General features: G+C 38.6%; 2 protein-coding genes across 5 annotated transcripts in view; one reads left to right on the top strand and one right to left on the bottom strand.

Annotated features, from left to right (window-relative positions):
* Positions 1 to 23976, top strand: part of nf1a (neurofibromin 1a) — a 52688-nt gene extending 28712 nt beyond the window's left edge. The window contains exons 36-59 of one of the 3 annotated variants that reach the window (XM_056757781.1): positions 6014 to 6446; positions 6896 to 7236; positions 8057 to 8259; positions 8351 to 8544; positions 8775 to 8915; positions 10349 to 10628; positions 10923 to 11137; positions 11326 to 11387; positions 11610 to 11751; positions 12104 to 12205; positions 12379 to 12519; positions 13594 to 13720; positions 14560 to 14691; positions 14778 to 14913; positions 15015 to 15172; positions 15255 to 15377; positions 15452 to 15570; positions 15666 to 15766; positions 16237 to 16379; positions 16487 to 16533; positions 16962 to 17178; positions 17822 to 17899; positions 19853 to 19906; positions 21170 to 23976. In XM_056757781.1, coding sequence (XP_056613759.1) covers positions 6014 to 6446; positions 6896 to 7236; positions 8057 to 8259; positions 8351 to 8544; positions 8775 to 8915; positions 10349 to 10628; positions 10923 to 11137; positions 11326 to 11387; positions 11610 to 11751; positions 12104 to 12205; positions 12379 to 12519; positions 13594 to 13720; positions 14560 to 14691; positions 14778 to 14913; positions 15015 to 15172; positions 15255 to 15377; positions 15452 to 15570; positions 15666 to 15766; positions 16237 to 16379; positions 16487 to 16533; positions 16962 to 17178; positions 17822 to 17899; positions 19853 to 19906; positions 21170 to 21312 — 3832 coding nt within the window. In that variant the 3' untranslated portion in view covers positions 21313 to 23976. The remainder of the gene's footprint in view (positions 1 to 6013; positions 6447 to 6895; positions 7237 to 8056; positions 8260 to 8350; positions 8545 to 8774; positions 8916 to 10348; positions 10629 to 10922; positions 11138 to 11325; positions 11388 to 11609; positions 11752 to 12103; positions 12206 to 12378; positions 12520 to 13593; positions 13721 to 14559; positions 14692 to 14777; positions 14914 to 15014; positions 15173 to 15254; positions 15378 to 15451; positions 15571 to 15665; positions 15767 to 16236; positions 16380 to 16486; positions 16534 to 16961; positions 17179 to 17821; positions 17900 to 19852; positions 19907 to 21169) is intronic. The other 2 variants (XM_056757782.1, XM_056757783.1) reach the window with 2 other exon arrangements.
* On the bottom strand, positions 345 to 10331 carry LOC130429299 (protein EVI2B). Of its 2 annotated transcripts, none has more exons than XM_056757786.1 (4): positions 9549 to 10331; positions 5646 to 5805; positions 3552 to 5143; positions 345 to 3177 (listed from the first exon to the last, which is right to left on the bottom strand). In XM_056757786.1, the coding sequence occupies exon 4, from the start codon at positions 3145 to 3147 to the stop codon at positions 1570 to 1572; it is 1578 nt and encodes a 525-aa protein (XP_056613764.1). In that variant the 5' UTR covers positions 3148 to 3177; positions 3552 to 5143; positions 5646 to 5805; positions 9549 to 10331; the 3' UTR covers positions 345 to 1569. The 2 variants fall into 2 exon arrangements, with proteins under 2 accessions (XP_056613764.1, XP_056613763.1); XM_056757785.1 differs by having other exon boundaries at positions 3552 to 5121.
* Positions 23977 to 25086: the final 1110 nt, after the last annotated feature.

The following is a 25086-nucleotide window of genomic DNA, read 5'->3' as shown; positions in this document are numbered from 1 at the left end:
ATCTGTGTCCCCCTAGTGTTCTCAATGAGCATGTGCATCTTTTAGAAGCACCAATGGGGTGTGAATGTACCGGTGCATAAAAGCAGCATGGCAACACCAATACAATGCAAGAACAACTGCATAGCAACACAGTGAAGTTTTGGAAGAGCTGAAGCTATTGAGGCGGAAAATCTACAACAGTAAATGACATCATAGAATTAATGTAATCAGAACTTAATATCGGAACATTTACAGAAAGTACTATAACTTGATATTAATAATACTGTTGTATTCAATAAAACCATAATACCATATTAGTATTCCAAATTTTACTAGCCCTCGGGTTGTTTCAAGCCTGTATACATTTATTTGTTCTGGTGAACACAAAGGAAGATATTTGGAAGAATGTCAGTAACCAAACAGATCTCATCCCCCATGGCGTTTGGAAAAACCTCAGGGTGAGTAAAGGATGACAAAATTGTCTATTTATTTAACTATTCCTTTAATATATCTGTTGATAATACACTGTTTAATGTGACAGTGGGCTAGTATTAGAAGTAGATATAAAGAAGTAGATACCTACTGACTACTAGATTTAACAGGTTAGTTATTCACATCAAGTTCTGCAGCCACTAAACGTTGGCTGAAATCCCACCGGATGGAGAGAATGTTAGCTTTGTGGTAAATCAAAAGGCAAGAAATAGTTGTGTTATTTTTGTCCCGATATGACTCTGGTGTGACATTTCCTCTCTCACTTCTGCTGCACGCGTTGCACAGATCAGGCATCCCTGTGCACACAGTAATCATCTGTACTTGCTTTCTACCTAGTGTAGTGTTAATCATCGATCCCTGGACAGTTTGGGAGTCTTTTAGTTGCACTGGCACTGACTTGTGAGTTTAACAACGGGACCTTTTACTGTTATATGAAAATGGTAGTCATTCAGTAACATGGTTTGTTTCAAAGCAATGGGATATAACAAAATGATACCACCGATGAGATACAGTCATACAGATACAGATGATAAATGTTACAGACAATTTGTTTTCATCAGATTAAAAACTTTACTTTGCTGAATGTGCTACATGCACATTGCATTTTAAAACATGTGGTAACACAATATTGCATTATTTTACAGCAGAATATAAGTAGGGTACAAACGGAGTAGTTACAATATATTTTTAAAGGAATTAGTGGTGTGAGCTCTGCAATTATGTGGTTGACAGTAGCTGCTTGTATTCAGCGTTTTAGGTCGGCACCCAGTGACTGCAGCAATGCAGTAATATACAGACATATGTTTTGTTATTATTGCCTTTCTCATCCCACCATTGACTACTATAGTAGGAAAAAAAATGCTCTGTGACACACAAGAGAGGATATTTTGAAGAATGTAGGAAAGCAAACAGTTCAGGGCACTTTTGACGACCATTGTCTTTTTTTCCAACTGTGGTAGTCAATGATGGCCAAGAAATGTTTGGTTCAAGCAAAAGCTTTGAATATATGAATTTTTGATTAGTTGCATCTTTATTAGTTGTATCTTTATCTTTTTCTCCATTGAGTGCTTTTATATGCTTTGAAGATCTTCATCAAGATTAGGGCAGGGATGGAGCCGTAGGAAAGTTCCCAACTTCAAATGTTTTGGAAGGAGCTGTTTCTTCTGAAAGAGAATCAAGATCTATAGACACCAAGGGTGGGATTGTTTTAACTAAAGTGTCTTGAGATGGAGTCGCATTGAGATTATCATTCTGATGGGCTGGTTCTTTAATATCCACCGTGACCGTTGGGCTTTTGGAGTCTACGGAGTCCCCAGATGTCGCGCCTTGGTTTTCATTTTCTTCTGTCTTTGGTGCATCTTTAACTTGTGTTGGTTCCCCATTGGATGCTTGGACTTCTTCCTGATAATGATTGCCAAATGTGCTGCTTCCTTGCAGTATGTCCCCCATGAACACTTCCTCGTTGATGTCCTTCCGAAACGTCAGATGTTTGGAGAGCCGTTGGGGAAGGTATTTGGTGATCTGGCCGAAGCCTTGCCTATCGACGGACTCAGACTCCTCATAATTCGGCAGGTTAGGTTGAAAGTCACCTTCCAGGAACGGCGAGGGTCCGGCCCACTCAGGATTGTCTAGCTGCTGTTTTTGTAATTTTCGTTTTCGTACCAAAATGTATATGATGGCTATGAACATCAATACAAAAGTGGTGCCTATTATTGCAGCCACAGTCTTTCCAGGGTTTTTCCCCTGCTTGTTGTTCGGTGCAAGAATTGCACTCTTCGTGGTGGTCTTCAGAGTTGTTGTGAATATCTCCACCGGCTTGCTCGTAGATGTCTTTACGTCAAATCCAGTTGGCCTTTCAGTCTTAATTTCTTCTTTCTCTGTGGTTTTCATACTCTTCGTCTCATTGAAATCTATCACGGGTCTTACTGTAAAGGTATGATTGTGTGTCGTTGGGCTAGACTGGACTGTAGTGTCCTTTGTCGGCGTCGTGGGGCTAGACTGGACTGTAGTGTCCTTTGTCGGTGTCGTGGGGCTAGACTGGACTGTAGTGTCCTTTGTCGACTGAGGGGTATGAAGATCACCATTTGTGCTGGTTTTGTTGCCTTCCACATCGGTTACGTTTGGATGCTCGTTTGTAGTTGAAGGTGGTATGTCCTCTGTGGTCTCCTGTGACTTCTTTTCCGTCGTATCCAAAACCCTTTTGCTGTTCGTTTTCTCAAAAGAAGAAATGTTGGTTGGTGGATGAATTGATGTAAATTCTGTTGTACTAAGGATAGCTTGCGGTGTGAGGCTGCTTGGTAGTTCCTTTTTTAAAGTTGTTTCTTCCGGTTGTGTTTGCATCAGGGATGTCAAGTTGTGTCCATTTCCATCTATATTTCTTCTTGTCCTCTGATTCACTTCATAAGCTCTGGAAGTCTTTACGCTGATACGCCGCTCTGATTCACTTGTGAGGTGTTGCGTCTGAACGCTTGAAAGTGAAACCACGTTTTCTTTTCCAGCATCAGTAGAGTAGTGACTGAATCCTGTTTGCCCTTCTGCTACATGTGTAAGCATCTGGTGTTCTGTGATATGCTCGTTGTTCCTCATGATATTAATAGCTGGTGTTACTTTACTGTTTAGTCTCCATGGTAGCGAGAAGACGAAGACGACGACAAGTGGGCATGAAACAATCCTCATTTTGTTTATAAAGATATCTTGTCGGAACACCTTGCAAAAAAACATTTTTCTATATGTTATTCTCCAGCGGTTTCTCTTGACAACGTGCAATAAGATCTGAATAAAACTCTTTACTCTTAAAAGTTTAACTTGCAAAATGTATCATGTCAGTACAACATTACTTCATTATTCATTTTATTCATTACTAGATTTTGAAGACATTTTGATGGCAGTCATAGCATATAAAATGTTATGATAACTTTGTATTTAGCTTTTCAGTCAAAATAGCAGTAAAAATTTGTTAACACGTAGTAACACACTGTAGCTGCTTTATATGCTCCAGTGCTTATACGCTAAAAAATTGCTATAGAGATGTTAGTGAATGGATTGCTTATTCTAGATGAGAAAAGAGATTATTCACATACCCCGACCGCCTCAGAAGCATTTGCTGAAGACTGAAGTGTTTGCTGGTGAATACGGAACTTTTACTCAACAGGAAATGAAAGCTACGATATGGGTGCATTTGTGTTTTGTTGCTAAAAGCAGTTTTTTGTCTGTGGTAACAGTGTGAAAACAGATGCTTTTTGCGACAAGGGCATTTTCTGAATCAGTATATGAGTTTCATTATTTACTGTTTAAGTGATTTAACAATTTTATTTATAAGAAATGACTTTATAGATTTGCACATCGTGTAAGAATATTTTTAGCAGAGCAGCAGAAGTTGTCTGAAGGGGTATGATCTCATGACTGTTTTCGTAATCCTGAAAACGTCCTTGTGTATGTGAATCTTAACAATGGAATTTAATTGTAATAAGAAAAGAAACAATTCGTACAGTGACTTATGATGAAGGACAGTTCTTTATCTTAAGAAAATTAGGTACAATCGTTTTTATCGTTAGCATTTTATTTTGTTGAAGTACAAATAGGGAGTAAAGTATTGGATGTCAGAGAATGAGAAGTAAAAAATTGTTTTTGAGGCCTTTCAAACAGTCAGAATGCTCAAGGGTTCCAAGAATTGAAACCGCTTTGCTTTACTGTTTAACGGTCTTAAAAATATATATACAATTATTATGTTGCCCTCAAATTTATAGCCTAATGCTGGACACATTGTGTTATTCTCAAAAAAGTAATTCCATAATTGGATTTCTCTTTTTTTGCCTTTGTCCATTGTCAAAACTCATTGGTTTTGCCATCAAATCTACATTCTTTTGCTTCTTTCCAGACAATTTGCCAAGTTCAACACATTCATAGTTAGTTGCTAGTTCAAATATATGTTATACAATCTGCTAAAGGAAGTTTGTAATGTTGTGCTTTCGCCATTATAAAAAACATTATTCAAATAATTTATTTAAGATCTTTTTTTCTGAACGTTTGAGTTGAAAGTAAAGAATATATTTTTAACCTTCTGCTGGTTCAATATCACACTGATTTCCGGCAGACAGCTGACATCACACCTCACAAAAAAAAACCCATTGCATAATGCTTTAAACCATTAGAGGCATGTTCTCCAAGTTTATAGGATTTATGCAGGAATCTCTTGATGATGAGCTCTGGATGGTTGGTGGGACACTTTCAGAGTTATGAGCGCTGTTTGTTGTAGAGATGTACTGGCTCGAATCGGCCTCTCCATCCTGAACCTCTTCTTCTTCTCCATCAGTCTTCACTTCCTCCAGAAGAACGCTGGTTTCACACGGGCCCACTATGCCTCCCTCTCTTTTGTCGGTTCCCCAGTAACCCGTCCCGCTCACTAAGTCGGCGTTGCTTCGTGATGGACGAGGGGCCCGATGGCGACGAGTCAGTTTGGAGACATAGCACGCCAGCACTATAGTGGTGGTTAGAAGGATCAGAATGACGGCACCAGCAGAAGCGGTCACTATGAACGCCAGCTGGGCATCAATAAAGCAGATGATCTCTGAAGCTCCGGTTGGAGGCATGCTAGATGGCGATGCTGTTGAAATATTGAGGTCTGAGATGGTGTTGTTGTCCATTGTGAATCTGTGAAACAACGTGTTGATATCTATGAAAAGTATCATTAATTAGTTTGGAAGTAAATTACACAACACTGTTCTTTTTCAGGTTCTGTTGAACATTTTAGTTCACATTACACAAAGGGAACACAAAACATGTCGGTGATGTTTTATGAGTTAACCACTGAAATTGTATAAAACAAAACTGAAACACTTGTAGTTTAAGTTTTGCCAACAGTTTTAGAAATTCTTGTTTCTAGAACATTTTGTCATCATGTATTAACCCTAATGTCATTCTTAACCGGTAATTTCTTCTGTGGAACACAAAGGTATTTTGAGAAATGTCTGGTTTTGTGTCCATACATTGGAAGTCAATGGCCTCCGATGTTGTTTGGTTACCGTCATTTTTCTACATTTCATCATCTGTATTCCACATACTAAAGAAAGTAGTACAGGTTTGGAATGAAATGAGGGTCAACATGTATTTTTTGTGGTGAACTATCCTTTAATGCATACATTAGCTTCAGAGATAACTGTGTGATAGATACTTACGGAAGTAGATATAAGGCCTTGCTTGAGGAGCTCGTCCGGGGAGCTGGATGTTGAACAATGAACTGAAGCAGTGATGCTCAACGGTTTTCAGATGCACAGTCACTTCCTGTCAGCCTCCTTTATGATTTAATTTAGATGTTGTTTCAGTTGATTAGTTTACCTGTGGTTTTGAGAGGAGAACACGGTGTTATATTTACATAACATGTTTCTGTTCATATGACTTTGTTCGCTATTTAAAGCCATAGCTGCAGCCTTCTCACCTATTATGGGTCTTTCCGGCTGTTTGTTTGCCATTTTGACCACTTGACCCCATATTGCACAAACCAAAGTTCTGAATTCCTAAACAAGTTTTTTGCATTCTCTCCCAGGTTCAAAACCGGACAGATCAATGGGGATCTTCTCATATATCACGTGCTGCTAACCCTAAAGCCTTACTATGCCAAACACTATGAGATCGTAGTGGATCTTACCCATGTGGGGCCCAGTAACCGATTTAAGACGGATTTCTTGTCCAAGTGGTTTGTGGTCTTTCCTAACTTCGCATATGAGAACGTGGCAGCCGTGTACATCTACAACTGCAACACTTGGGTACGAGAATACACCAAATACCACGAGCGACTGCTGACCGGCCTTAAAGGAAGCAAGAAGCTGCTGTTTATCGACTCGCCCGCACGCCTAGCCGAGCAAATTGAGCCGGAGCAGCAGAAGTTGCCTGCTGCTACGTTGGCTCTGGAGGAGGATCTCAAAGTGTTTCACAATGCCCTGAAGCTTGCACACAAGGACACAAAGGTGTCCATCAAGGTAAGAATATGGTGATATGGGTTGTCAAATTCTGGTATTAAGCTTTAAATGTTTTTTCAAACAATATGAAGTTAAATGGCTCATTCACACAGTTTCTGTGTTATTTTTACTTGTCGGTGTAAGTACTAAAGCATCAGATGTATGTTTTTGGTCTTGTCGCATCTGTTTTTTTCTGTGCCATAAGTACTGCGTTTAGGGGCAGTGTTAATATTGGTTTAGCATTTTAAAACCACCCCGGGACTTTAAAAGTTCTGTTCTGTTGAACTTCATCTGGTTTTCTTTTATTCAAGAACACGCCCTTTTTATCACTCTAAAGTCAGCCCGCTGTCCTTTAACTATTCTGTTTTCTGGCTGATTTCTGTTTTTAGTTATTTAAGCTCATGCTCAATTTTTTTTTAACAAAAACATTAAAGTTTGCAGCTTTAAAATCTTATCCTTTTTTTACGCAGGTGGGCTCAACAGCCGTACAGGTGACCTCAGCCGAACGGACACGGGTCCTGGGCCAACCCGTGTTCCTTAATGACATATACTACGCCTCTGAGATTGAGGAGATATGCCTGGTGGATGAGAATCAGTTCACGTTGACCATCGCAAACCAGGGCACCCCTCTCACGTTCATGCATCAGGAGTGCGAAGCCATCGTTCAATCCATTATCCACATACGCACCCGCTGGGAGCTCTCCCAACCAGACTCCATTCCCCAGCACACCAAGATCAGGCCTAAAGATGTCCCTGGAACCCTTCTCAACATCGCCCTGCTCAACCTGGGAAGCTCCGACCCCAGTTTGAGGTGAGCGCCATTCTCCTTCTCAAAGCATCATGGGATTGTGAGTTTTTGATAGTGCCAAGGTTGTTGTTTAGACTTGAAATTTGGGGTGAATGGTTCGATGGATCCCTTATTTTGACGAAAATCTTATTAGGACAAAGGGCCTTTGATTTGGAGGCCTGTGTCTCTGTTGTGTACTGATTAGAAATTCTAATACTGCTCCTTTGTGTCCTTAGTTCAGCTGGGGTGGCTCTTGAACTTGCCATCCCGAAGCCAGTTTTACAGTGCTAGAATCGTAAATGTGTCATGCAAAACTTTATATTTGCATGACAAGTTTGCGATTCTAGGACTTTGCCTAATTTATAAAGATAAATCAAAATCATAATGCTGACGTGAAAACTTTCTTATAAGTTCTGCTTCTATATCGCCATCTTTGTTTGAAACATAAAATTGCAGGTTACTTTATTTATCTTTATATGGGTTTAGGTCAGATCATTAAACTATTTCCCGCTAAACAATACCCGACACTCCATCTCACTTAAGTTTGTGAATCAGGGTAAAGTAATGAGATCATTTTAAACACAAATTTAGCTATTTTAGCTAGTTATTTTTGTGCATTCTAATTGAAATACTGCTATCTTGTGCCTGCACTTTAGCAGCACTTGGTCTTGAACTTCCTGCCGCAACGTCACACAGTCCAAAATCGTAAACTTGTCATGCAAAACTTGATATATTTATAAACTTGAAGTTTATGAATCAAGAACTTTTAGGCTAGGCTGATTTATGAAGAGAGTAAAATCGTGTCTCGAATAACTTAAGTGCTAACTAAAAATTCATTTACCAGGTCAGCTGCGTACAATCTCCTCTGTGCCTTAACCTGCACCTTTAACCTGAAGATTGAAGGCCAACTCCTGGAAACATCTGGCTTGTGCATCCCAGCCAACAACACCCTTTTTATAGTGTCCATTAGCAAAACGCTAGCAGCCAATGAACCCCACCTCACTCTGGAGTTCCTGGAAGAGTGCATCTCTGGCTTTAGCAAATCAAGTCAGTATACGAATTCACACTCATTATATAAGGATAATAAATCACTCTATATACACTTTGTTGATAACATGAAAATTGTTTTCTGTCTCAGGTATTGAGCTAAAACACCTGTGTCTGGAGTACATGACTCCCTGGCTGCAAAATTTGGTGCGCTTCTGCAAACACAATGATGATGCTAAAAGGCAGCGTGTCACGGCCATCCTGGACAAGCTCATCACAATGACCATTAATGAGAAACAGATGTACCCATCCATACAGGCGAAGATATGGGGCAGTTTGGGTCAGGTATGCCCTCTACCTTTGCAGAACACATTGCCCTGATTCAAGGTCCTTTTCATTAGCTTATCCTATCCAATAATTTCATAATGTCAACAATATGACCCTTGAATGATAAATGGCTCCAAATGGTAACAGTGCTATGTATTTTGCCTGTGTTTAGGAACCTTGAAAGCAAATTGCAGTGGTTCTCTCAAAGTCAGCAATTACAGATTTGCCTTTACAACGTGTGTTTATAGATCACAGACCTGCTGGATGTGGTGTTGGACAGCTTCATAAAGACCAGTGCTACTGGCGGTTTGGGATCTATCAAGGCTGAAGTGATGGCTGACACAGCTGTGGCACTGGCCTCAGGAAACGTCAAGCTGGTGTCCAGCAAAGTAAGCGTTTACCACTTATGTCATGAAATACTGAAATACTTAGGATAAAAATATTTTCATATGAAATCAGTTACACGGTATACACAGCTAGAGTAAACATCATTCTGACTTGCATTGCACGCTTAAGGAAATGGAAACGCAACACAACCAAGCTCATGAAACCAACCCCAAGCTTTGATCTGCATCTGGTATTTTTAGTGCTGCTTGTTGCGAACAATTACAACTGATGCTTCTATTTTCCTATACAGTTTGTCTAAAGATCTGCTAAAGAACGCAAATGCTCAAACTGAATAGTTTATTATTCATTTTCAATTCCAGTTTGACATCAAAAAGCTCACACAGCTTTGGTATAAAATAATTGCTTGTGTAATTTTATCATCCAAGCTTTTCATCTTTAGTATCCAAACAAAATAAGAAAAGTGTAGTGTTTGATACTTTCAACACATAACTTTTTTATATTTCTTTAAATTTGGTGTTTTGCATTTTCTATCAGATTGGAATCTGTCATTTCTTTATTTCCTTCACTACTTTGGGTCCATTAGCTTTTCTTGTTTGTTTTCTTGTTAACACACCTAAGTCTCCCAGCGTTCGTTTCTAGCCCACTAACACTTTCTAAAATAGATTTCCACTTACCGTTGAAAGTGTTTCTGGCCCTTGTGTTCCTCAATCATTCCTCTTGTGATCTTATCCACGCTGACCAGCTCTTCTGCCCAGCATCTATTATCCTAAGTGTTTGTACACAAACGCTCAATTGGTACGTGTGTGCGCAGCGACAGACAATTGTTGACCAGGCGAGCAGTCGCTCCTATTATATGGGCAACTGTTAGTCACTACGCTCAATGGACGTCATTGTGAGACGGTTAACAGAAAGGACAGACACTCTCATGAATCTGTTAACTCTAATGTCTCGGGGTTTCATGCAGTGGTGTTGATCAGATATCCGGTTTCTCATAACTTGGGTACATTTCATATTTTTTCTCCAAAGTTTTTAACTATGGCGAGTATATGTGAATATTGTTTGGTTAGCATGTGCCAGCCACTGCTGATGTCACATTGAGCCAGTTTCTGGAGCACAAGGGCAGTCTTTGTGCAGCTGGTGCGTCTGCTCTTTCTAACACTGGTATAGCAGAGCTGCTTTGAGGTTAAATGAGGGATCGAGTATAATCCTATTGAGAGAGCTATGAAAGCCAGTTGCAAGTCATGTTAAGGTACGTCACACAGAGCAAAAATGTCTGCGAACATTCATTCCACCCAACCCTATGTGTGTTGTGGATTGAAATGTCAATAAAGTGAATACATTTAATAAGGCTACATATGAAAACCAGAATTTTTATATGCAACATTAAACCACACCTCCAGTAGGCTATAAGGTGCTTTGCTGTGTATACAAAACCCCCAAATTGCTTTCGAAATTGATCGTATTTCTCTCTCAGGTGATTGGCCGAATGTGTAAGATCATCGATAAGACGTGCCTATCTCCCACCCCAACCTTGGAGCAACATCTGATGTGGGATGACATTGCTATCTTGGCCCGATACATGCTCATGCTGTCCTTCAACAACTCTTTAGACGTAGCAGCTCACCTGCCGTATCTGTTCCACGTGGTCACACTGCTGGTGGCCACCGGCCCGCTGTCCCTCAGAGCATCAACACATGGTCTTGTTATTAACATCATACATTCCCTCTGCACCTGCTCGCAGCTCAACTTCAGCGGTGAGAAACAAGTGGGATAGCATATTACTGATCCTGAAAACTTGTGATGTTTTTACACTTTTATTTTTATATTGTGCCGGTGATTTTGTAATTCTCCATCTTCTTTTGTAATTTCATTATGTATTTATAATTACTGATTTTTTATGTTGATACTTTATAAGTTAAAAAAAGTTTTACATTTAGTTTAGTTTTTATTTTAAAGGGATAGTTTTGTCATCATTTACTCACTCTCTTGTCATTAACCATTTTGAACATCTATGACTTTGGTGCTGTCTGGGGTTCTGTCTCTTTCAGAGGAAACTAAACAGGTGCTGCGTCTGAGTCTGACCGAGTTCTCCCTTCCCAAGTTCTACCTACTGTTTGGCATCAGTAAGGTGAAGTCTGCAGCAGTCATAGCCTTTCGCTCCAGCTACAGGGACCGATCGTTTTCACCCGGGTCCTATGAGAGAGAGACATTTGCTCTGTCTTCCCTGGAAACAGTAACCGAAGCCCTGCTGGAGATCATGGAGGTCAGATGCTATTATTAATAGAAAACATTATTAATCATTTTAAATGCTTCCTCATTTGTAAGTTACTTTAGATAAAAGTGTCTGCTCATGAATATTAATTAGGTGGTATAACTTTCTCCAAGTACTTTTAATGGATGTCTACCCCTGGCTCTGTATATTTGTATTTAAACTGTTGCTTTTATCATCAGGCTTGTATGAGGGACATTCCCGGATGCAAATGGCTTGATCAGTGGACTGAACTTGCTCAAAAGTGAGTTCGCAATTTCTGTAGTTTTTAAGGAGTACTTTACATCAAAATAAGCCCCCGTTGACTTTTCAGAGTAGGAATAAAAATTACTGTGGAAAGTCAATAGGTGCTTATATTGAAGTGGACTACTCCTTTAAATAATTTCGTTTTTTAAGAGTAAAATCACATGCTTCTGTCTTAACATCACTGAATATCTATGATTTATGTGGTATTGTTTGTTTAAAGGTTTGCCTTCCAGTACAACCCATCACTTCAGCCTCGAGCTCTGGTGGTGTTCGGCTGTATCAGTAAGCGAGTGACTCACGGGCAGCTCAAACAGATCATCCGTATTCTAAGCAAAGCCAGTCCTCTTCTCAGCATCGACCGGGTTTGTCCTCTTTCTCTATTATTCATCAAACTCCTCTCTGTCAAACAACCTACTTTTAGATACATTTTCAGCAGTACAAAGGTTTTAGGTGATATTGAGCTTATATTTTACTATAGTTTATTATATTTTTGTTCATTTTTTTATCACTTTCTACTATCCCAGTGTAATCAGCAGATATCTTTTTCCTATTGACTTTCCCAAAGCTGTAGTTTCCTTTAATAAATCTCATTGAAATAGAGAAGAGAATTTTGACTCTTTGACATTTTGAAGTTCCCATATTCCCATTGTGATTCAGCACTGCGCTAGTCTAGCTGCTGTCACGCAGTGTCTGATGAATACTGTTCCCACATAGGGGTTGGAGAGCTGCTTAAAGGGTCCAGACAACTACAATAGCCAGGTTCTCATAGAGGCCACGGTCATCGCACTTACCAAACTACAACCTCTCCTCGATCAGGTGCAGTCATGTTTCAGCTTTTCAAAAAAACAGCAGTTAAGTTCATAATTCTGTCTAGACATGAAACAAATACTTCACTTTTCATGTAACAGGATAGCAACATTGTCATTTAGGATTTTAAGTGTGTATTAGTTTAGAAGGAAAGAAAAGCTAATGTGTATAATTGTATGCAGGATTCTCCAATGCATAAAGCTCTGTTCTGGGTGGCTGTGGCCGTCCTGCAGCTGGATGAAGTGAATCTGTACTCCGCCGGTACCGCCCTATTGGAGCAGAACCTGCACACGCTGGACAACCTCCGGGTGTTTAATGATAAGGTACTGAACAATAGGAAATGTTAAACACATTTGGTCACGTATGGATAGACGTGTTTCAACCAGAATGTTGTTGTTATCATTGTGGGTTGAGATGTTTACAGTTCATACATCCCATATTCCTTTGTGTCTGCATGAGGCTGTTTACACCAGTGACAATGTGAATGTCAATGTGTTCTTAATGTGAACAGACCTCAATTTGCGTGTGAATCCGACCAAACCAGAGCGTGCAAAACTTCAGCAGGGTAAGGGTCCCTAAAGACATACTGTACCAAAAAGGCCCCCCATATAACTTATTACTTCGTAGTAAAAAGTATTTATTAAAACAAGAAAATAAAGTCTCTTTAAGGAATCAACATTTATTATCTGATAATGGCTTCATGTTAATTGTGTCCTCCAACTTGACATTAAAATATTTGTAATATGAAATAACGTGATCAACTTACAACTTACCTCTCATCTACTGCCTCGCTCTCTCGTTGTAGCCACGCCCCCATGCCACAGTAGTATATTATTTTTTAATTATACTTTAGTAAATAAAATCTATAAACCCAGTAAAATAAAGTCTCTTAAAATTATCAACAATTATTATCAGTTGAGGGTTTTATTCCACTAAATTATTTACTAATGAAAATTGTATTGAAAGTTGATGGTATAATAGTGTTTTTGAATATTGCTGTGGTAAATATTAAAGAATTTTTGAGTTTTCAAATGTAGGAAGTATTTTTTCTTGTAGGCTACCACAAAACGTGCTTATGTTCTGGTGATGGTAAGATGATAATAAACACATTGTATTTGTAATCCATAATGATGCTTTCTATTTACAAATGAAATCAAAATGTGTAACAGAAGCTATATAGTCAGTTCTTAAATATTTTTGCAGGACAGTTAATCACTTTAAATATTTTATATAAAATATTTTAACATTTAGATATACCACAGCCCATGCAGTATCGCTACAGCCCACTGGGGGCGCACAGTTTAGGAAGCACTGGACAGTTACAGGTTTAGTTCAATGTATTGTACTTTTAGAAACCAAAGCATTGTTATTCATATAAATGTTTCTATCATGTGCAGAGCCCTGAGGAGGTGTTCATGGAGATCCGGAAGCCGCTGGAATGGCACTGCAAACAAATGGACCATTTTGTGGGACTTAACTTTTCCTCCAACTTCAACTTTGCATTAGTGGGGCACTTACTCAAAGGTAATGATCAGATGCTCTTTGGTGTTTTTACAGGCCTGTTTATGCAAGTCAGCACTGGCTTTATGCCATTTTTTATCACCAATAGAGCTCCGTGGGTCACGTGACCCATTCTATTTACACCACCATACTGGCAGGCAATGGACAGCCAGAAGCGAATAGGAAATTAATGGTGCCAGCATGAGTTTCAAAGCAACTGAGTTCACTGCGAACTTTAATTCGAAAGACATAGACATGCACATAGCAAAACTTAAAAGATTAAACTTAACATGTCCCTGTAATGCCCCTGGTGTGCTTTTAGGTGTATCATTAAAGCAGTAATACTCATATTTGGCTTGAAAATTTTCTTGTAGAGTTTAGCCCAAACTTTGTAGTGTGCCGGCTAAAACCTGCTTTGTCTTCATTGGATGGGTTAGTCAACTGTGTTGTTATCCAACGTAATCAACTCTAGCTGTCCTTGTTTGTATAGCCAGCATAGCTAAATCGCTGTGAGTAACTTTACAGCAGACATAATTCATGAAATCAAAATAAAAGGATTTCTCCTTTGCCTTCCTCCGCCTGTGCTGGCACCTTGGCGCACAGCAACTGCACGCAATGTTGGAATTTCTCAAGTTCTAAACATTAATATTGTAGTTTTAAGTATTGTGGACCACTGTCGATGCTGCAGCCGCTCTAGCGCTCTCCTGAATGCCTGCCAAAATGGCGGAGTTTAGATTGCGTGATGTCAGTCTCCGGAGCGCTATAGGGTCCTTTGAAATTCTCCAGCTGTATTACTGGCCTTATCTGTGCTTGTATTTTTGTAATGTATCGATGATTTTGATTTCTTCTGTCTTCTGGTGAAGGGTACAGACATCCTTCCTCCACCACAGTGGCAAGAACAGTTCGTATCCTGCACATGCTCCTGGGACTTGTGGGAAAGCACCTCAGCTGTGATAAGTTTGAGGTGAACACGCAGAGCGTCGCTTATCTCTCAGGTAAGCTTAACCAAGCACACCCTAAATCGAACATCCAGAACCTGGAGTTATGACTGAGTTCTAAGCTTAATGTGTTTGTTTTGTAGCTTTGCTCACGGTATCCGAGGAAGTAAGAAGCCGCTGCTGTCTAAAACACAGGAAGTCATTACTGCTCTCAGACGTCAGCATGGAAAATTTTCCGATGGACACATACACGGTGTATGACGCTGATCCTGGATGCAGGTGAGATCTCAGTTTCCTTCTTATGTTCTAACCGCACCGTATTGATTTTTTATGTTACTTGCATATTTTGTTTGTTCTACTTAAACTTTCTTATTTGTCAGACTGCTGCTAGAAAACCAGCCCTGGGCTTCTCCAAAAGTGTCAGAGCGTAGCCTCACACCGCACTACTCCGCCATGGGGCAGACCAGCCTTCGCCCACGCAAATCCATGAGCGTGGACATGGGCCAGCCATCGCATGCCAATGCAAAGAAAATACTGGGTATGAACAGTCCGTAGTTGTAGAGTTTCGTTTTTTGTTTGTTTATACATAAACACTACACACATGTTCTGGTTTATCACAGGCACCAGAAAGAGTTTTGATCACCTGATATCAGACTCCAAAGCTCCTAAGAGACCGGACATGGAATCGGGCATCACCACACCTCCAAAGATGAGGCGGGTTTCTGAAAACGATTATGAGATCGGTAAGGGTCTTCGGGCACATCTAAATTAAATAAACGAGAAGATTGCCGTAAACATTATAATCTTTCCATATCAGAAACACACCGACTAGCAAACTCGCATTTACGGAAAGTGTCCATGTCTGAGTCAAACGTCCTCCTGGATGATAAAGTTCTCACAGACCCGAAGATCCAGACGCTGCTCATCACCGTGCTGGTACATGCTCCATATCTGCTCCTATATCATTATTTTTATTTGTGTGTATATCATTTAAGAGGTTGTTTAACTGTGTGTGTATATATTTTTTGCAGGCGACGCTGGTAAAATACACCACGGATGAGTTCCATCAGCGAATCCTGTACGAGTATTTGGCCGAAGCCAGTGTGGTTTTCCCCAAAGTCTTTCCTGTGGTGTAAGTGAGATCCATTAGAAATGTGGCCACTATGAACATTTGCAACGGTTAAGGGTTCCATGCCAGCGTTATTGATTTTTTTTTCTTAGAGAAAGGTTCTTGAGTTTACCAGGAGACTAGACAGGAACTGCTGAGGGATTGTGCCCTTTTTAAACGGCAAAATATAAATAGAGATGGAAATGTGATCACAGGGATGCATAGCCTGAGATTATCTGCCTAAAGAATTCACATGAATACATATAAGCAAACACAGAGAACTAGCACAGAACCTAACTTTCCAGGAAACATAGATGAGAAATATTCCTCGCCAACTAGGACCTCAGCTTTGTTTTTGGGTCCTGATTGGGGTTTTTGTTGCGATAGTACCTTATTTAACACTTGAATAAAAGAGGCGTTTTTATGATTTGCTGATAAATGAACAAGTACTGTACACCCATGCCATTTGTATACATCATGTATCTCTTGTATAGCCACAACCTGCTGGACTCCAAGATCAGCACAGTCCTCTCCATGTGCCAGGACCCGAACCTCCTGAACCCGGTCCACGGCATCATTCAGAACGTGGTCTATCACGAGGAGTCGCCCCCACAGTACCAGCCGTCCTGCTTACAGAGTAAAGTCTTGGCAAATACTTTCTCACAATCCTGAGAGGGAGCGTTTAAAGTGCTTCCTCCAGTTTTCCACATAATATGAATTACAAGTCATGTCTCTCTCTTACAGGCTTTGGTTTCAATGGACTTTGGAGGTTTGCCGGGCCCTTCTCTAAGGTATGATTAACGGCTCCTATTGCCTTGTGTTTTCTGACCAAGTGCAGAGAAGAAATTTAGCTCTGCGGTTTCTATGCGGCTTTGCAGATTTATTGACCAAAACGGCCTCTCCAAACATCTCCCAAACCCATCCGGTGTATCCTGACTATTACTGTCTCACAGTTCCGCTGTGGGCTTTAATAAGACAGGGATGCGTTGCTTATGTATTTTTGCTTTGGATCTTCAATAAGGCCAATACGGTGGTGTTTGAATCATTGTTGCTTGTTTTGATCACGTAAATACTGATGGATACTGGGATAAATCTCACAAAATGTTATACAAATATATTTTGGTTGACAATACTGAATTTATTTTATGCTGATTTTAATCAAATATAAATAAAAATCATATATTTAGGTCTGGTTTTGTTCTTGCTTTTTCTCCACCAGCAAACTCAAATTCCAGACTATGCTGAACTGGTGGTTAAGTTCCTAGATGCTTTGATTGACACCTACCTTCCTGGCATTGAGGAGGAGGGAGGGGAGGAGTCACTGCGCACGCCCACCTCCCCGTATCCGCCCACCGTCCAGAGCCAGCTCAGCATCACGGCCAACCTCAATCTGTCCAACTCCATGACATCACTCGCCACCTCACAACACTCGCCAGGTTAGTCCTCACTTTGCACAATTCGGCCTATTATGACACACGTTTTTTCACTTGTTAACTTTTGCACACGTATTTACAATTGCAGTGAGATTTGTAGTTGTTTGATTCATTTGCAGATTTCACTTTTCACAAGCTACTCACACATATAAAGGTGATGTGTGAGACGCAAAATAACTGTTCTAACACCTCGGGTTGTGACTAACATTGCCAAAAAGCGAAGTACAAGCCTCGGTTATTTGCATCTGCGTCACCGCTTGCCATTTGCCAACAAAATGAAAGCCCCGCCCACGCTTTTTTTATTAGTCAATGGTGTTTAATCTTTGTGTTTTCAATGTGTTTTTGTCCCTAGCAAAAACTAAAGCACTTCACCGTTACCCATGTTGCACATCACACCATTTGTAGCTGTAAGAGATTTCCTATCTGCTTTTGTATCTTAAATCCCCAAAAGCTCCGTTCTCTCACCTGCGCTCACAATTCACACTTTCTCAGGCTTTGCGTCTGTCAGCGACAAAGGCTATAATGTACAGAGCTTGGACAGGATGTGTATGTGTGTGTGCATTTTACACCTTTGCTTTGCATTTGTATCTTCATTAACCTCACTGCATTCTGTCTCCTTTTCATTGGGAATGTGCTGTCGATTCAGAGGGCCCTATAGTTTATAGACGGTCCCCAACTCTCACCCATCCGCGAAGCACAGAGGAGGTGCCGTCGAAATCAGCTGGTACAAACCTAAACTATAGAGCTGTGTTGGGCAATTAATGTCCAGTTCTATAGTTTGCCAACTGTGGTAACTTATTTCAGTGCGTATTTCTTGTCTTTACTTTCTTTCAGTGATGGCAGTGTGATACTGTTGAGTTTTAATCGGCCAGTAAAGTGGGTTTATTCATAACGGAGGTATTTATGTGTAAAGCAAGATGATACGGGAAGCAATGAAATAAATGTTGAAGACACATTCCTTCTCACTAATTTTTCTTCTGGTTATGAATTTAATCTGCATTTGGAGCTAATGTGAAATAGAAAGTTCACCTGAAAAAAATCCTGCCATTATTTACGCACGCTTGTGTCATTTCAAACCTGTATGAGGGACTGACAGACTTCTGCAGAACTCTTAAGCAGGTATTTTGAAGAATGTTGGTAAGTGAAAACTGTCGGCCTCCATTGACTTTGTGTCAATACAATGGAAGTCACTAGGGACTACTGTTGGTACCATACCAAACTTCGGTATCAGTCAGTACTAAATGTGACGATACTTGCATTTCCCGCTATCATTTTGAGCGCTGTTGAACAGATTATGAAAGACCACTGATTGGCCATTGTGTTTCCAAGCTCCTCCCATATGTCTTTGAATGGCTCTTAACTGAGCGCTTGCGCAACCAAACCCGGAAGCGATGAATGATCATTGCATCACGATCTCCATTCAAAGACATATCTGATGAGCTTGGAAACACAATGGCCAATCAGAGGTCTTTCATAATCTGTTCAGGTTTGGTATCGTGACAACACTACTAGGGACCAACGGTTTAAACATACTTTAAAATATCTTCTTTTGTGTTCTGCAGAAGAAAGGAAGTCATAAGGTTTAAATTGTTAGGAGGGTACGTAAATGACAGAAGTTTTTTGGGTGAACTACCCCTTTAACCAGGACTGGGCAATATAGCCAAAATGATGTCTCTTTTACTATTTTTTGAGTAGATAATAAATGGTTAGATAGATATTTAATTCAAGTTTTTTTTGTGTGTGAAATGAAGTAAAAAAATAGCTAAGTCATGTTTTTCGGACTTTTTCACTATAAGGAAGAACATTTAACAGTTTTAAATGTATTTTTTGTCAAATTTTGAAATAACTTATTAACTGTAATGCTTTAGAGCTATACTTCACCCAAAAATGAAAATTCTCTCATCTTCGAGTTGTTTCAAATCTGTATAAATCTATCTGTTCTGATGAACACAGAGAAAGATATTTGGAAGAATGCTTATAACCTAACAGATTCCGCCCCCATTGACTACCATAGTTGGAAAAAATACAATGGTAGTCAAAATTGCTCCAGAAATGTTTGCTGTCCTTCATTCTTCAAAATATATTATTTTGTGTTTTCCACAGAACTATTCCCCTACTATGGGAGTCAATGGGAGGCGAAAAATGTTTGTTCAGAAGCATTCTTCCAAATATCTTTCTCTGCGTTCATAGGAACAAATTTATATAGATTTGAAACTACTTGAAAGTGAGTAAATGATGACAGAATTTTCATTTTTGGGTGAAGTATCCCTTAAATGTATTACTCTAAAGTTTTCATTTGAGATTGTTCTGTCATATCTGCTAGATGTGAAATGAAGAATCTTGTATAGTGAAAAAAAACATTAATTTTAAGTTTAATCAAATAAATTGAATAATAAATTCGCTTGATAATAAAAATTTGCATTAAAATCACTATTTTATTTTTATATCCCAAATATTACATTTTGTAAATATCACGTATATCGCCTAGCCCTTAAATTAACAGCTGCTTAGCTTCACGTTAGCCATTACGTTTAAAACAAGTCAGACTTTTCAATGAGCTGCCATTTTTATTTTGATTTCCTGTTTCTTCCATTCACCTGTCCTTCCTGTCCTCTTTTGAGTTGTGGACGTGTCACTCATGTCTTTATTTTTTCTTTTCTACTTTCTCTGTTTGAAGCCTGTCTGCCTTGCTCTAAGTCGGCCGTATTCCCACCTCACCTCGCCCTCCCAGGTACTCATTGATCTCCCTTGTGTGAAAACAGCAGTTGTAACCTTTCGCAGCTGATCGGAGAGGGTTGTTTATTGTAGTCGTGCTGCAGGAATACTGTCAGATCAAAGCAAGGACGGGCTGCATTTACAGGAAGTGTGACATTAAGATCACAAGGGCCTAGTGTTAACCAAACAGTCAGAGACAGCTGCATCATAATATGATAGGACATCACGTTTGCCGTTTTGAAAGCGTCGCTTTGCGCTTTTCACACTTGATGTGTCATTTTTAACTTGTATTTATAGTTTCATATACTCTACTTCATATTTTTCTCAGAATTAGAAATAGTCCTGAGTAGTCAGGTTTAAAAATTAGGGTTTTAGGATAAAAGCATTAATAGGACAAGGACAGGGTGTTCAAAATAAACTTCCTCCGACCCATATATACTGTCTGAAAGCTCCTGTGGTTATACAACATATACCCTATGAAGAATTAATGAGGAAAGTGTTTAGGCAGTTTATGATTAGTTTCCTGTTTTGTCGATAAACAACAAACATTAAAACACATTCTTATCACTATATACTGCAGATCAGAACTTTATGTCTTAGGGTTATAAATGGCTTAGTGTAGCGTGAAAGTCTTGTTTTATTTTACTGTTACAGTTACATGGGTCACCTAAACTTGACATAATAGCTATGCTGGTAATTTACCTAGTAATTTGCAAAGAGTAGTTAGATTTGACTGTATACAGAATCAATATGTGAAGCTTTCCCTCAATAATAAATTTGTGCACTGAGACACCTACTGTTTAATATTTGTATTTACAGAATTTGCAGCCAGACATCATATCTTAAAGGGATAATTCACCCAAAAATGAAAATCCTACTAGCATTTACTCACCATCTCGTCATTTCTAACCTGTATGACTTTCTGTCTTCCACAGAACACAAAATAAGATATTTTGAAGAATGTCGGTAAATGAAAACTGTTAGTCCCCATTGAATTGCATTGGTTTGTGTCTATACAATAGAAGCGAATGGTGACCAACGGTTTTTGGTTACCAACATTCTTCAAAATGTATTCTTTTCTGCAGAAGAAAAAAGTTATACAGGTTTAAAATGATGACAGAATTGTTGTTTCTGTGTGAAATAAATTTAATAGCAAATTTAAGTTGTTGATCATGTTTTGAAAATAATAATTTGAAGGAATTTTGGGTGTAATCTGATAAAAGACAGTGTTGCACGGAAGGTTGTGATTCAGTGGTTACATAACGTGTCTCTCTCGCAGGTATCGACAAGGAGAACGTTGAGATCTCGCCCACCTCCAGCCTCTCCTCCAGTGGACGAGCGCGACACGGGTCAGCCAGCCAGGTGCAAAAGCAACGGAGTGCGGGCAGCTTCAGACGGCCTAGCATCAAAAAGATCGTCTGAGAAGATTTGAGGAAACGTTCCTGGCTATCACGCGAATCCATTTTGTTTTCAACCGTCCAGTTTAACAAGGTTCTTGCATAAGAACCACTTGGGGATTTCGTTTGTCTTGAAGAAGAAAAACAGGTTTGACAGAAGCTCGCCACACACTTGCATAAACTGACACGCAGGGGAGCTCGGAGGTTGCACTGAAACGCTCCGCATTGCACTTAATGCCGTCGTTTTGACACCGACCGCATATAAACGCAAGATTTGGCGCGCATGCGCATCCTAGTTCACTTCGAGTTCCGAGAGGCATCCTTTTCTTCATCTTGCAACTTGCACAAACTTCTCTTTTATTAAAGTCTGAACGAAACATGAACGAGAAACTGATTTAAACAACCACTACAAGCGAACGGATGACCAATATTAACTGTGTGGAGACCTGCAGCCTCATTATTCTGGCCTGGCATGATCTTCCTTTTTTCTTGTAGTCTTGGAACCACGTTTAAGATGGATGAGCAGTGGTTGAGAACCTGATATCCACAGAAATCGGGATTGAGATCCGACGTCTTTGTGATCCCAACCACGGAAGGATTCTATCTGTATTATACTAATGACGAGAATAACGATCACGTGTTTTGGGTTCTGATTTTATCCATTGTGTGCCTTTGTCAGGGTTTCCAGCTGTGTATAGTTTGTAAAATAGGCAAGACCTTGTTAAGGAAGGGTAAACAGGTACTAATTATGAAAAAAAAACATGTTGCGGCTTTAACATATACAGTAACATGTCCATACGTTACTCCGGTGTAAACAGTACCATGTGACCATCAGATACAAAGCTATCATACTGCAACATGTTAATATTTATTCTGTAAATGTAGATAATCCTTTTAGAAGTCACATGAAGGTATTGCTTTGCGATCGTCATTGCATCATCAGTCATAACAAGATTATAGAAGAGCAGATGGGGGAGTCTGTGTAGTATTCCTGCCTTTTCATCATAGAAATTCTGCTTTGTTTACAATTACAGTTGGACGATGTTATGGAGATAAGAGAGTGCCATTCGGTGACATTTCCAAAATGCACCTATCAAATACAAATTGGCATTAAAATGATTCATTTTTTGTCTCACCGTGGTGCAATATGTTTTGTTGAACACTATGTGTGTGTAGAAATTGCACATAATTAAAGTATGTGATCTGGAATTATCTGTGCATTTTTACTTTACAATTTCCCACTGTTTCCTCACTAGTCTCACAGGCGGTGGCACATGAATCCCACGACACACTGACATAGTAACATTGCACCAAAGACCAGTTTGCAATATTGTGAGAAGAAACTGTTGTGAACTTAATTTTGTTACTTTTTTTAAGTTCTGTCTATGTTGTGTACACCAAAATCGTTTGTTCCATTCACACAGTTTGTAACATCAATATCTCAGAAAGCGACTAATTGGTTCTTGTGGCTTTTTCAAATCATTCAAAAATGTTCAATTTTAGGGTGAAATAGGAATATGATAACATTAACATGACTTCACAATGGCTGTGAAATGGAATTTTGTGTGTCTGTGCAATATCTGTTTTGCATTCAGTGGAAGTCTAGTCCAAACTAAAAGGAAGAAGGTTCATATATGCTAACAAACAGGAAACCCAATCGTAATTTCCATTTCATTTATTATTATTTTGGGTTGTTTTATTGGAAGGGAGGTAAGGAAATGATGTGATCTGTGTTACTAATTAAAGGGAATCTTGGATTACTAAAGAAGAGGAATGAGGGGTCCGTTATTTTAGTTTGTTTCCGAAAGGTTAATGAATTCATACACACAAGAGTACCAGAATTTCATGTTTCACTCTTGGAATTGGGACCAAATCAATGTCGTCTTTTCTGTTCCATTTATGCATTTATTTTTTACTTTGCTTTTTGTTTTACCACTTTACTACCATCCAAACACTTCTGTTTATTCTACATTTTGTATTTTAGTGCACTAAATATTACCGCAACAATACTACGAAAAGCTGATTTCATAATGTTTGATCAAAAACAAAACTTGAAATAGAATTGAAATATTTTTTCCTGATTTCCATGTTGTAATAGGGAATGTAATATTAATCCATGTCAAATTTCCTGGTGTGTGTTCAAAACAGAAAATATGAAGGAACATCAGCGACCCAATCGAGATTTTATTGATTCGCGTCCATTGCTCTAAATAAACAGAATATAACTTCTGTATATTCAATCTGAAATGTTGCGTTGCTGTTAAAACTGACTAAATCAGATATGTCCTCTGGATGTCTGATCGTATTACTTTAAGATAATTGTGAAGGCTACAGGAATGGTAGACACATGACATGGCCCTAAGCATTTTAAATTGCATATTTGACTAAATTGTCTTATGTATTCAATACATCATAAACAAACTAAAAACGTGGTTTATTTTATATAATTCAAGATGCGTGTTTGTCTGATGCATATGCCGCATTTTTAACTGCATTGATCATCTGTAAACAATGTATTTGTCACTTGTAAATATGTTTGTGTAAAATTGGAAGGTATATAAATACAAGTGTAAATATATGTGATATTGTATTACTTGCTTTTTTGTAAAGCGGTTAGTTGCTGTACATGTATAACATGGCAATTAAATTATACCAGTGTTCGTAATAAAAGTTTCCCTCAACCCTGTTACCATGCCGTGTTAATATTTAACATACATATTTATTGAGTTTATTAATCCATTATCTCTGTGTCATTCTGGTTGGCTGGGGATGGATGTTGCCTGTTTTTGTTTAGGTGCATAGTTTTTTACTGTGAAACACCACTTAACCAACCATCCAAACTCAATCCAACTCTTAACAGCCAAGTTGATCCCTGTTAGCATGACATATATACAATAGTTTATGTTGATTATTACAGCTCTTGCTGAACTATGTGTATCAGATGTTCATATGGTAACATTTAGTAAGTTTATTTTTTCTATGTATGTGACATGACAAAACTGACATCAACATTTTAGACAAAAGTGTACAGACCACTTCGCAAGATGTAAACATTGGTCTTGAAGTACTTCTAATTTCAGTTTTTATTTATTATTAAATATTTTTAATCTTACATATGAAAATCTTAACATTTTGATTTGGTTATAAATGTTTCGTTATTTGTATTTTGTCAAAACATTTTAGTATAGTGTTAAAAAAATGGAAGTTCTAGACCAGCTTTGTTTACACTTTCGAGGTGGTCAATAATTTTGTATTTATTTCATTTTTATTTTCACATTTTACTTAATGTAATCTAATGATCATGATGCCTCAATACTAATACGAAGTATGAATAATTGTGCAAATAATAATACTTTAAAACTAATATTATACACATAAATAATAATTCAGTATAACATATGAAATAATAAAAATGAAATAATCAAATTAATTAATCAACTTCAGAAAGTGTTAACAACGATGTTCTAGAACTAACATAACACTAAAATGTTTTAACAAAATACAAATAACAAAACATTTACATTTACATTACATTTAGTCATTTAGCAGACGCTTTTATCCAAAGCGACTTACAAGTGGGGTAGATAATTTATAACCAAATCAAAATGTTAAACAAATATCTTAAAGATTTTTATATTTAAGATTAAAAATATATAATAATAAATAAAAACTGAAATTAGAAGTACTTCAAGACCAGTGCTCGAATTGAACCAGGTCTTATGGGGAGCCCCCTCGTAAAACGTTTTTTTGGTGGGGGTTAGTCTCTCGATATACAATTTATACAGAAAACAGAATATAT

Source organism: Triplophysa dalaica, chromosome 9, assembly GCF_015846415.1.
Source record: "Triplophysa dalaica isolate WHDGS20190420 chromosome 9, ASM1584641v1, whole genome shotgun sequence".
Taxonomy (NCBI): Eukaryota; Metazoa; Chordata; class Actinopteri; order Cypriniformes; family Nemacheilidae; genus Triplophysa; species Triplophysa dalaica.
Note: the sequence above shows the minus strand (reverse complement) of the source record. Positions and strands in the feature narration are given on the sequence as shown.

Excerpts from the sequence above, each read along its gene's own strand:
- LOC130429299 (XM_056757786.1), bottom strand. The coding sequence starts at position 3,147 with ATGAGGATTGTTTCATGCCCACTTGTCGTCGTCTTCGTCTTCTCGCTA.